General features: G+C 43.3%; 2 protein-coding genes across 14 annotated transcripts in view; both read left to right on the top strand.

The window, feature by feature from the left end:
• LOC144597829 (tripartite motif-containing protein 2) overlaps positions 1–5921 on the top strand; it is a 130809-nt gene extending 124888 nt beyond the window's left edge. For all 13 annotated transcript variants that reach the window (XM_078407494.1, XM_078407531.1, XM_078407541.1 and 10 more), the window contains 3 exons: positions 1468–1538; positions 2749–2889; positions 3541–5921. In XM_078407494.1, the coding sequence (XP_078263620.1) occupies positions 1468–1538; positions 2749–2889; positions 3541–3693 (365 nt within the window). In that variant the 3' untranslated portion in view covers positions 3694–5921. The remainder of the gene's footprint in view (positions 1–1467; positions 1539–2748; positions 2890–3540) is intronic.
• A 5241-nt stretch (positions 5922–11162) lies between these two features.
• mnd1 (meiotic nuclear divisions 1 homolog (S. cerevisiae)) overlaps positions 11163–12736 on the top strand; it is a 45105-nt gene continuing 43531 nt past the window's right edge. The window contains exon 1 of the mRNA XM_078412885.1: positions 11163–11237. The gene's annotated coding sequence lies outside the window, so the exon portion shown is untranslated. The remainder of the gene's footprint in view (positions 11238–12736) is intronic.

Below are 12736 nucleotides of genomic sequence, written 5' to 3'. Positions count from 1 at the left end.
AGACCGCACCTGGAGTACTGTGTGCAGTTTTGGTCTCCAAATTTGAGGAAGGATATTCTTGCTATTGAGGGCGTGCAGCGTAGGTTTACTAGGTTAATTCCCGGAATGGCGGGACTGTCATATGTTGAAAGACTGGAGCGACTAGGCTTGTATACACTGGAATTTAGAAGGATGAGAGGAGATCTTATCGAAACATACAAGATTATTAAGGGGTTGGACACGTTAGAGGCAGGAAACATGTTCCCAATGTTGGGGAAGTCCAGAACCAGGGGCCACAGTTTAAGAATAAGGGGTAGGCCATTTAGAACGGAGATGAGGAAAAACTTTTTCAATCAGAGAGTTGTGAATCTGTGGAATTCTCTGCCTCAGAAGGCAGTGGAGGCCAATTCTCTGAATGCATTCAAGAGAGAGCTGGATAGAGCTCTTAAGGATAGCGGAGTCAGGGGGTATGGGGAGAAGGCAGGAACGGGGTACTGATTGAGAATGATCAGCCATGATCACATTGAATGGCAGTGCTGGCTCGAAGGGCCGAATGGCCTCCTCCTACACCTATTGTCTATTGTCTATTGTATGTCCATTTCCTATCATTTTTACTACATGTGCTTCATATAACTTTGTCCTGTAGTTTTTACCTCATTAGAACTGTTATCCTCGGATAGCAGCAAAATCTCAAACCGATTTGCAATGATAAACCTCAATACCTTTCCGGGCATTTATCAAACCATTGAAAATTACAGGCGCTGAATAATATAATTTAACATTTAGCAGTTTGCTAGAATAATGCAAATAATTTCAAATATCTTATCCTTCCTTTAACTGTCGTTTAAATTTGACCTTCACTGTTTGTTACCTGTTACAGACTTCCAGTAACTCACGGCATCGTCTGATTTATGAATAAAAACTTACTTTTTAGAATACATCAAATACCTTTTATTTAGTAACTGAATTGAATACAGTTTGTTCTATTAGTTGTCTTTGTTCTTTCACACGGATTTTAATGAAATCCAATGTTTCCAGTGCATACAATATCTGCGTTACAGGAGGGTGGGGTGGAATTTCTGTTTCTGAAAAATGGTGTGTATCACTATTTTCCAAACGGCAAGACCATTTCACCTGTACGTGTCGAAAAAGGGTTGCAAACAATCGATTTCTGCATTGATTTATTGACTTTTTTTCTACACTGATATCATGAGAGCAAATTTTATTCCAACTTTCAAATTTTTGGGTAGTGATTTCTGAATTCTATTAGAACGAATTTCATATCCTAACTGACCGTAACACAGGGGAAGCCTGTACTCGGGTAAATTGATTTGCATTGTATTACTCAGTTTGCTTATATAAAACTAATTCATTTTTTTCAAAAAGACAACTTGCTTTTTAAACTGTTAGAACAAATAGTGTATTCAAAATACAAATGTTGAAAAGGCAATGTTTTTTGAAGTAAATTGCTCTTAAACTGTGTTCCAGGTCCTCATTTTGCAGCAGTAAACAACAATAATGAAATCATTGTTACTGATTTTCACAACCATTCTGTTAAGGTAAAGAAAACTCTGCACGCTTTTAATCTGTTTGACACTAATTTGTTTAGAGAAGATCAAAAGCTGGATGGGACTTCTACGTCGTGCCAAAAATAGGCACACGATGCTGGAGCATGATTTCCCTTTCATAAATCCATGCTGACTTGGACTTATCGTTTTACTGCTATCCAAATGCGCCGTTATTACCTCTTTAATAATTGACTCTTTAAAAGAGTGTTTGGCACTCTTGTCATCGGATAAAGACTATAAATAGGATTACCTATGCCTCTCAAAATGGCACATACTTCCAACAGGTCTTCCTCGACCTCTGAGGCTCCAGTGAAATCGATCCAAGTTTGTCTAACCTCTCCTTCCAGCAGATGCTCCCTAATCCAGCCAGCCCCGGTGAACCTCTCCAAAGCCTCCATAAAATGGAATGTGGTGACTAGAACTGCACACAATGCTCCAGATGTGACCTAACATTATATACAGCTGCAACATAGAGTCATAGAGTGATACAGTGTGGAAACAGGTTCTTCGGCCCAACTTGCTCACACCGGCCAACAATGTTCCATCTGCACTAGAGTCATAGAGTGATACAGTGTGGAAACAGGCTCTTTGGCCCAACTTGCCCACACTGGCAAACATGTCCCAGCTACACTAGAGTCATAGAGTGATACAGTGAAGAAGGGTCTCGATCCGAAACGTCACCCATTCCTTCTCTCCTGAGATGCTGCCTGACCTGCTGAGTTACTCCAGCACTTTGTGAATAAATACCTTCAGTGTGGAAACAGGCTCTTCGGACCAACTTGCCCACACCGGCCAACATGTCCCAGCTACACTAGAGTCATAGAGTGATACAGTGTGGAAACAGGCTCTTCGGCCCAACTTGCCCACACTGGCCAACAATGTCCCAGCTGCACTAGTCCCACCTGCTGCGCTTGGTCCATATCGCACATGACTTGCCAACTTTTGTATTCAATCATCAACATTAAACTTTAAAGGAAAACTTTCCATTCCTTGTACGGATTAACGCTGCATTTAATGTGGATTTATGATGCACAATTCAATGTGTTTTGAATTAAATATTTCTGCATGTATAAATTAAAACCAACATTTTTTTGTTTTTGCCTTTTAAAGACAAAATTGTTATGTTCAAAGTTAAATGTGGGATAACCAGCATCAAATGTGTATTTTTAGCTTGTACGACATGTCTTTCTTTTACATGTAGGTGTTCAACACGGATGGTGAGTTTGTGTTAAAATTTGGATCTAATGGAGAAGGAAATGGCCAATTTAATGCTCCTACAGGCGTGGCAGTGGATTCCAATGGGAATATTATTGTTGCAGATTGGGGGAACAGTCGTATACAGGTAATGGCTTCAAGAGTGAAACTCTGCGTTTTTCGTAAGTTTGCTCTTCGGTTACTTTTTTTAAACTAATAATAATTGATAAGTGGACACACATTTAAAACAACATTACATTTGGGTGGCACAATGGTGTCGTGCCAGAGACCCGGGTTCAATCCCGACCGCGGGCGCTGTCTGTACGGAGTTTGTACGTTCTCCCCGTGACCGCGTGGGTTTTTCTCTGAAATCTTCCGTTTCCTCCCGCACTCCAAAGAAGTACAGGTTTGTAGGTTAATTGGCTTGGTACAAGTGTAAATTGTCCCTAGTGTGTTCTTCTTCTTGCGTTTGAGGCAGCAGAGGTTATGAAGCTGCTTCTGCTTCTGCTGTCTCTGTTTGTTGTCGTTCGCCTGACTGAGGTCAGTTGACAGGAGGAGGTCGACAACGTGAGCCCCTCCCTAGTGTGTGTAGGATAGCGTTAATGTGCGGAGATCGCGGGTGGGCACGGAACCGGTGGGTCGAAGGGCCTGTTTCCGCACTGTATCTCTAAACTAAACTAAACTAAAGTCTTTTCATAGACTGCATTTTTTTCCGTGGTTTTTATAAAGAAGTAGAATATAGTGACTGTTGGGAGAAGTGTTAATTCAAATATTCACTTTCTTTTATTTTTTTTAATAGGTCTTTGATGGAAATGGATCATTCCTCTCTTACATTAATACTTCTGCAGATCCTTTGTATGGGCCTCAAGGTTTAGCATTGACTTCTGATGGCCACGTGGTGGTAGCTGATTCTGGAAATCACTGCTTTAAGGTTTACCGCTATTTGCAATAGCACTGATCTTTGGATCGACAAATCTTACTAGTGGAAAGGATAACCTGCATTAAGAATGAGTTCAGTTTCCCTTTACTTTTGGAGTTGCCTGTTGGAGACTGTTTGTTTTTGTTTGGCACCTTTTTCTCTTGCTAGTTTAAGCCTCCTGCACACATGGAACAAAATGTGCAGTTTTGTACCTAAAACTAATTTCTGCCCTTCATGATCTGATATGTTCCAGATTCACAGGAGCCAAATAATGCTGTCATAAATCTAATAAACAGAATGCGTACTTAAATTTGTAAATACAAATTAAACGGATTATGTAGCTGGCTAACAAATCAATTTAGGAATTAAATATACTTGAGTATTATTAAAGAAACAATAGATTCATTCTGTACCGAAAGCTTTCAAATCGAAGCTTCCGAGTTGAATAAATGGCTGCAAATGAACTGTTATTCAGATCTTTACGCCTTGGCCTCACAGCTATCGTAAGATCATGAGAGATAGGAGCAGAATTAGGCCATTTGGCCCATCAAGTCTACTCCGCCATGTAATCATGGCTGATCTATCTCTCCCTCCTAACCCCATTCTCCTGCCTTCTCACCATAACCTCTGACACCTGCACTAATCAAGAATCCATCTCTCTCTGCTTTAAATATATCCACTGACTTTGCCTCCACAGCCTTCTGTGGGAAAGAATTCCACAGATTCACCACCCTCTGACTAAAGAAAATCCTCCTCATCTCCTTCCTAAAAGAACGTCCTTTAATTCTGAGGCTATGACTTCTCGTCCTAGACTCTCCCACTAGTGGAAACACCTTCTCTATCCAAGCTATAATTTGTTTCTAATAACCTCTGTGCATATACTCAACCTGGCCCTATTAATTCAATCCTCTTTTTTGTGTGTGGCAGGTACATGGTTAGAAATCACTGTCATGCATTCAAAGCATTGTCCTTTAGGTACATTGTAAAGATGCAACTCATTCGGAAAATATTCAAGGTAGCTGTTGCAGGACTGACTTCAAATGGATGTGCACTTCTGTAGCAAATTAATGAGAAAATTAACAGCCCTTTCTACATTATACTTTGAGTTTTTTGAATGATGGTATTAAATAACTGGTAATTAGTTGTTTTATTAGGTTCTCGGTTTTGATTAACAATCCAGATGCCAGTTTGTTAGCTGTGCAATCTGTCATTTCTGGTGAAAGGAAAATGTCTGAAAGACGTTGAACAATAACATCTTTTAAAGTCAATGCAGCAGATGTACAAACTCTACTGAGGAAAAGGATGAAAATGGAAACCCACCAACATTATACTCCTCCGTTATTAATTGCATTTGTTAGGTTTCTTGAAAGATTTGTTCGTTTAGTTTAGTCCTGTTTGGCTGTTTAGATCGCATCTATTGATCCTAAAAAAAAAAAATCTCTTGCTAAGATTGCATAATTGGAGAGAAGTTGGCAATCTTCTACTAAAGTGCACTAAAATATTAAAACATGAGAGCTCATTGACTTAATTCACAACCCGATACTAGTGTTTTACAATTATTTAATTGGTGTGATGGACAGCTTTGTTCGTGCAAGGTGTTGGACTATGGAAAGAGAACCCCTCTATGTGGATTAGAAATTCATTATTTGGACCAATCAGAAATTCATCTCTCCTGTGGTGGTTTAAACAGCAACTTGATGCACTGGACTGTACATTTTATTATTATTTTGTCTGTAAACAAATGCTGAACAAAACTACTTGTATTTTATCTCTAATGTATTAACAAACGAATGGATCTCTGTTGCCAAATGATTTGGAAACCAAGTGCCCATAGAAACTACTTGGGGAAGATGTGCTCAAAAAACAGTGAATGAAATATGATGCTGAAAGTGTTGGAACAATTGAAGTGTGAGTAAGTTGTGATTGTAAGTTGTCCTTTTCTCCGATTTGTTGTGTTTCAGTCACATTTTGTATTGTGGGTCACAGAACGAGGAAGAGACTCTTTCACCACAATCCCTCCCCCCCCCCCCCCCCAACCAAGACTATCACAACATTCAAATTGGCATTATGTGTAACAGCAAGGCTTTAACACAAATGATCTTTTTTTCTAACAGTAAAACGTGACATTTAGTTTTACCATGTTTAACAGGGGCAGTTTACGCATTATTTGAATGTTACATGCATTCCATCACTGTGATTCAGTTGAAAAATTAATCGTTTTATGTACAGCACATGAGAAAAATAAAAATTCATGCATTCTGTCTGCCCGTGGTTCTTTTGCATACTTTTTGTTTCCAAAAAATGACATTTGAACAAACCGAAGGTATTTATTCACAAAATGCTGGAGTAACTCAGCAGGTCAGGCAGCATCTCAGGAGAGAAGGAATGGGTGACGTTTCGGGTCGAGACCCTTCTTCAGACTGAAGAAGGGTCCCCCAATCAGACTGAAGAAGGGTCTCGACCCGAAACATCACCCATTCCTTCTCTCCTGAGATGCTGCCTGACCCGCTGAGTTACTCCAGCATTTTGTGAATAAATACCTTCGATTTGTACCAGCATCTGCAGGTATATTTTCTTATACTCTTTGAACTAATCGCGTGTGTTCTAAATCTTCAGATTAATTGTAGTTGGAAAACATTATCTCATGTGTGCAGTCATAGGTGTGGAGGCCCAGCTCCAGCAACTTGGCACCAGTACTGTCTGTGTCACAGAGTCATACAGCATGGAAACAGGCCCTCTGGCCCAACTCACCCACACCGACCAACATGCCCCATGTACACCAGTCCCACCTGCCTGCGGTTGGCCCAGATCCCTCTACACCTATCCTATCCATGTACCTGTCTAACTCTTTCTTAATACAATACAATATATCTTTATTGTCATTGTACAGGGGTACAACGAGATTGGGAATGCACCTCCCATACGATTCAATAAATTAATTAGCTAATCAGTATTAATTTAAACAACCCAATGAAACAAATTAGAACAGTTTTAAAACAGAATAAAGTGCAAGTAGATCTGTGCCGGTTCACTGTGCGATGTGACCATCCGGCTCAGCAGGACCGGTTCATAGCAGCTATGGCCCTGGGAATGAAGCTGTTCCTGAGTCTGGAGGTGCGGGCGTAGAAGTCCTTGTATCGTCTGCCCGATGGTAGAAGTTCCAACAGACTGTTGCAGGATGTGAAGAGTCTTTGTGAATGCTGGTGGCTTTTCTGAGGCATCGTGTGCGGTAGATGCCCTCCAAGGCTGGTAGCTGTGTTCCGATGGTCCTCTGAGCTCTATGGACTACCCGCTGAAGAGCTCTCCTCTCTGCCTCCGTGCAGCTGAGGTACCACACAGCGATGCCATGCGTTAGGATGCTCTCTATGGTGCAGCGGTAGAAGGTCTGCCTCAACAACCACATCCGGCAGCTCGTTCCATACACCCACCACCCTTCATGTAACAAAATTTAACCCTCGGGTTCCTATTAAATATTTTCCCCCTTACCTGAAACCCATGTCCTCTGGTACTCGATATCCCCCAACTCTGGGCAAGAGACTCTGTACGTTTACCTGATTTATTCCTCTCATGGTTTTATACGCCTCTATAAGATCACCCCTCGTCCTACTACACTCCAAGGAATTGAGTCCGAGCCTGCTCAGCCTCTCCCGACACCTATCCAAACATGTCTTAAACATTGTGCTAGCACCTGCCTCAACTACCTCTCCGGTAGCTCATTCCATACACCCACCACCTTTTGTGGCAGTGTAAAAAATAAAAGTTGCCCCTCGGTTCAACCGATTGAATTGGTAAATCTTCCTTTTACCAATAAGGTAAAATTAAATTAAATCCTAATAATTCAGGATTAACTTTTAAATCCTAGATTTAGGATTAAATCCCGTTTAGAGATACAGCACGGAAACAGGCCCTTTGGCCCACCGGGTCGGCGCCGACCAGCGATCCCCGCACACTAACACTATCCTACACCCACTAGGGACAATTTTTACATTTACCAAGCCAATTAACCCACAAACCCGTACGTCTTTGGAGTGTGGGAGGAAACAGAAGATCGCGGAGAAAACCCACGCAGGTCATGGGGAGAACGTACAAACTCGGTACAGACAGCACCCGTAGTCGGGATGGAACCCGGGTCTCCGGCGCTGCATTCGCTGTAAGGCAGCTACTCTACTGCTGTACCAGGTTTCCAGGTTTAATCCAGGTTTAATCCTATCAAACTCTTAAATCTTCCTCCCCTCACCGCTGTTCCCGGCAAGTGGGGCCGAGGGTGAGCAGGGACCCGCGAGCAATCAGCAAGAGCAAAGTGAGCCGTCGGAAAGCGAGGAGTGCCGTCGGATGCTCCCGGCATGAGCTGCGTCAGTGCAGTAAGATGCGCCCGGTGGGCGCCGTCCAAGAGAGTACCTGAGGACGGGCCACGTGAGCGCCAGTGCTTGGACAGGCGCAGAGAACAAAGACGGACTCGGTTGGAGCCGATTCCTAGGCCCAGGGGTTTGGAGATGACTTTGGATGTGATTACAGTGGTAAAGGTTAAGTGAAATTAGAGTTACCACACAGCCATACTAAGTGAAAAGCAACAAGACACACAGCCACATAAAATAAAATTTAACATAAACATCCACCACAGCGGATTCCTCTGGTTCTGGTTGATTACTGCGCAAACACCTCATAAGTGGTTCTCTTGCACTAATGGAAGGTAATAAAGTTCAGTCATCTTCCTCTTTGTTCTCCCACGGTTGGGGCTGTTGAACCGTCCGCAGTCGGGGCCCCCGGTCAAAGCCCCCGCAGCCGACGGTCCGAAGCCCTCGCGTCGGGATGATCAAAACTCCCGCGTCGGGATTTAGGAGTCTCACATAGGAGTCCTTGTTATCTAGATGTTCCAAGGATGTGTTTAGAGTTAGAGAAATGGTGTCTGCTGTGGGACCCATAAGATAATGAGATCATTTAATGCCAGTGAGAATTATAACTCCCTTGCCCATTTTATTGTTAAATAATATGATAAGGTCAGAAGTGATAGGAGCAGAATTAGGCCATTTGGCCCATCAGGTCTCCTCCGCCATTCAATCATGGCTAATCTATCTCTCCCTCCTAACCCCATTCTCCTACCTTCTCCCCATAACCTCTGACACCCGTACTAATCAAGAATCTATCCATCTCTGCCTTAAAAATATCCATTGACTTGGCTCCACAGCCTTTTGTGGCAAAGAATTCCACAGATTCTCTGCCTAAAGAAACTCCTCCTCATCTCCATCCCTGAAAGAGTCTTTAATTTTGAGGCGATGACTCCTAGACTCTCCCACGAGTGGAGACATCCTCAACACATCCACTCTATCCAGGCCTTTCAAGGTCACTGGAAGAGTGTGTGTAAACTCCAAACAGACATCACCTGAGATCAGGATCAAATGCGTGTTTTTGAAGTCATGATGCACTCGCTGAGCCACTGGGCTGTGCACACTTGCCACATAATGTTCCATTCAGTTGGACTCTTATCATTTCAGTAATCCTCAGAAAAGTTTATCTCAAAGAACACCATTGACCACAAGTCAATCAGTTGGTGGTCTGCACAATATTGTTTAAGCCCTGTGGGAATAGGAGATATTTGATTCTGTTGGATAGTTTAGTGCAGGGTTTCTCAACCTTTTAACCCTTGCGGAACCCTTGAAATAATTTTCATGTCTCAGGGAACCCCTACATAGTAATTATTATATATCTTTATTAATCTCTTTCTCTTTGCAAACAGAAGAACTAACCTTGGAGGAGAGAGAGAGAAAAAGAGAAAGGGAGAGAAAACGACACACAAACTTTTCATAATCTCACAAAAACATACATAAACATTTCATAAATGAACAAAAATAAACATAAACATACTTCAATTTTAAAAATTCATAAAACATCCCTAAATGATGGGCAAAAATTACTCAATAACGTGTGTGAATGAGAGACTACCTGCACGCCAGAAAGCACAGACAGATAGAGACCGTGCGTGCATCTGTACTCGAGTGAGTCACTTGATTATACACGAATCCGTCACGTACAGCTCCTGTCCGCTGACCACTAAAGGCCGTTTTACACTGGCGCCGTATAGACGTCGCTAAATATATTCCTTATAATTATTATACTGTTAAATGATACTAGACCAAGTGGACCCGTTGGGCTCAAGCCTCTCCTGCTTTGGTGCAGCACTTTCTCCTCCCCCTCTCCCCTCCCTTCCCTCCTCTTCCCCTCCCCTCCCGCTCCCCCTTCCCTCCGCCCCCCCCACTCCATTCCCAACCCCCCCTTATCCTCCCCCTCCCCCCCCCCCCAAGAGATAGATTTAAACTTTAAAATGTGAATAACTTTAAAAATATAACACCGATTTATATGAAACTTCTTCCATTAGCACCAAATGGACGACGGTGAGTAAGGTGGGCCTAAAATTGTCGCGCTATTGTGTACAGTTTTGGCTGTAGTTCAGGAACAAACAAGAGTTTTAGTATATAGATAACAGGTTGAAGACTTTATTCTAATACCCAAGAATTTTCTAAGAATATGCTGTACGTGTATAATAAAATTACGAATATGAAATTGAACACAAAAATGACTCAAAAATGCATTTACATATGATTAGCCTATTTATCACTATTTCTCTCGAAACCCCTCGCAACCTCTCGCGGAACCCTAGGCTTCCTGGGAACCACGGTTGAGAAACGCTGGTTTAGTGAATAGACTATCGGTCATTTGGCAGAATGCCCCAATGTCAGAACTTTCAAAGAAGCACCAGGTTTTGTCTGGCTTTCAGGCCTTCTCTCTGTCAGATGTGTAGCAGCAGAGCCAGAGTTGCTCTGATGAAGATCTTTGTTTTATCAAAGGTCTGGAAAGAGATGTAGTGGACTTTGTTGGTTATCGTCCTAACAGCTGTGTAATCTTATCAGGGCACATTCAGGAAAACACTTTTGAGACAAACTTCAGCTGCTGATTGATAAGGCTGTCAACTTGATAAAAAGATGCACTTTGGCTCGCCTGAAACTTGCTGGTGTTCCAATTAAAACGCTATGCATGACTAAACATCAGACTGGCAGAAAACCAAGTTTCAAGTGGGTCATCGACCTGAATCATTCACTGTTATGCCCTCCACAATTGGTGCTTGTTATGCCCTCCACAATTGGTGCTTGTGTGTTTAAAAAGTTTGTGTCAATGTTCTCTGGTTTGTTTTATGTGAGGAGGTGGGGGGATGGGGGAGGGGGTCAGGGGAAACTTTTTTTTAAATCTCTTACCTTGCCGGAGATGTGATTGTTTTCCGGATTGTCTCTCCGGTCGCTCTGCGGCCTAACATCGTGGAGCTGGCGGCCTTGCTCGGGACTGACTTTGAGCCCCACCGTGGGGACGTGGACTTACCATCGGAGCTGATTACCTGGGATCGACGCTCCAAGGGCGGCACGGTGGCGCAGCGGGAGAGTTGCTGCCTTACAGCGAATGCAGCGCCGGAGACTCAGGTTCGATCCTGACTACGGGCGCCGTCTGTACGGAGTTTGTACGTTCTCCCCGTGACCTGCGTGGGCTTTCTCCGAGATCTTCGGTTTCCTCCACACTCCAAAGACGTACAGGTAGATTAATTGGCTGGGCAAATGTAAAAATTGTCCCTAGTGGGTGTAGGATAGTGTTAGTGTGCGGGGATCGCTGGGTGGCGCGGACCCGGTGGGCCGAAGGGCCTGTTTCTGCGCTGTATCTCTAAATCTAAAAAATTCTAAAACCGCAGCCTGTGGACTTTAAAGTACTTGGCTAATAAATATGATTATGATGATGATGATTTTCTCTCCTTTCAATTCTTCTGCATCTGGTTTCTTTTGCTTTCCAACTTTGTTTTTTTAATCAGTCAAACGTTGTAGGAAGTCCATCCCAAATCCTCCAACCCTGCCCACCATGCCTCGTGTGTAATGCGTTTGTAAATGAGAGTTATGAAGTCATTAAGCGTGGAAATGGGCCCTCCGATCCAACTTGCCCATGATAACCAACGTACCCCATCTCTGCTCGTCCCACCAGCCTGTGTTTGGCCTATGTGTGGGAAGGAACTGTTGATACTGGTTTACACCGAAAATAGACACAAAATGCTGGAGTAACACAGCAAGACAGGCAGCATCTCTGGAGAGAAGGAATGGGTGACGTTTCAGGTCGGGACCTTTCTTCAGACTCCTATTCCTCTAAACCTTTCCTATCCATGTACCTGTCCAAATGTGTTTTAAATGTTGTAACATAATGAGTCACAGCCTCAACCAGCTCCTCTGGCAGTTCAATCCGTATACCTATCACCATCTGTGTGCAGAAAATGCCCATCAGATTCCCATTAAATCTACCACCTCCCCCTCTCTTAAACTTGTGCCTGTGATTCTTGATTCCCCTAATCTGGGTAAAAGACACCCTATATATTCCACCTTGTTATCTAATGGTACCAATGAAATATATAAGTGAAAGGACACGAAATATGTAGGAAGGTACAGCAAATGTTGATTTACACCGAGGATAGGCACAAACTGCTGGAGTAACTCAGCGAGTCTCGCCCATCCCTTCTCTCCAGAGATGCTGCCTGTCCCGCTGAGTTACTCCAGCATTTTGTGTCTACCTTCGGTGTCACGAGAGGAGTTTAATTAACAGAAGCACTCGCCAAAACCAGCGAGCGGTCTGTGTAGGAAGGAACTGCAGCGGCTGGTTTAAACCGAAGATAGACACAAAATGCTGGAGTACCTCAGCAGGACAGGCAGCATCTCTGGAGAAAAGGAATAGGTCTCGTCAGAGAACTTCTTCAAAGTAGACATACCTTGAGATTTCACAGTGGAGCAGAGATGCTGTCTGTCCCGCTGAGTTACTCCAGCATATTGTGTCTGTCGTAAGTGAGAGAGGACAGTTTAATTAAGAGACGTGTGTAGGAAGGAACCAGAGATGCTGCCTGTCCCACTCCCGTATGTAGTGCCTATGGGCGGTGCAAGCCGCTGAGTTACTCTCAAAGATAATGGAGCGGAGCAAGATGGACCACTCCATCGAATCGCATACACTGGTGCAGTACGCAATGGAGCGTCTGCCATTTTAGTAAGCAAACCTCGCCGTTCGC

The sequence above is a fragment of the Rhinoraja longicauda genome, chromosome 1 (assembly GCF_053455715.1).
Source record: "Rhinoraja longicauda isolate Sanriku21f chromosome 1, sRhiLon1.1, whole genome shotgun sequence".
Taxonomy (NCBI): domain Eukaryota; kingdom Metazoa; phylum Chordata; class Chondrichthyes; order Rajiformes; family Arhynchobatidae; genus Rhinoraja; species Rhinoraja longicauda.
The sequence above is the reverse complement of the archived record's forward strand: the minus strand, read 5'-3'. Positions and strand labels throughout refer to the sequence as shown.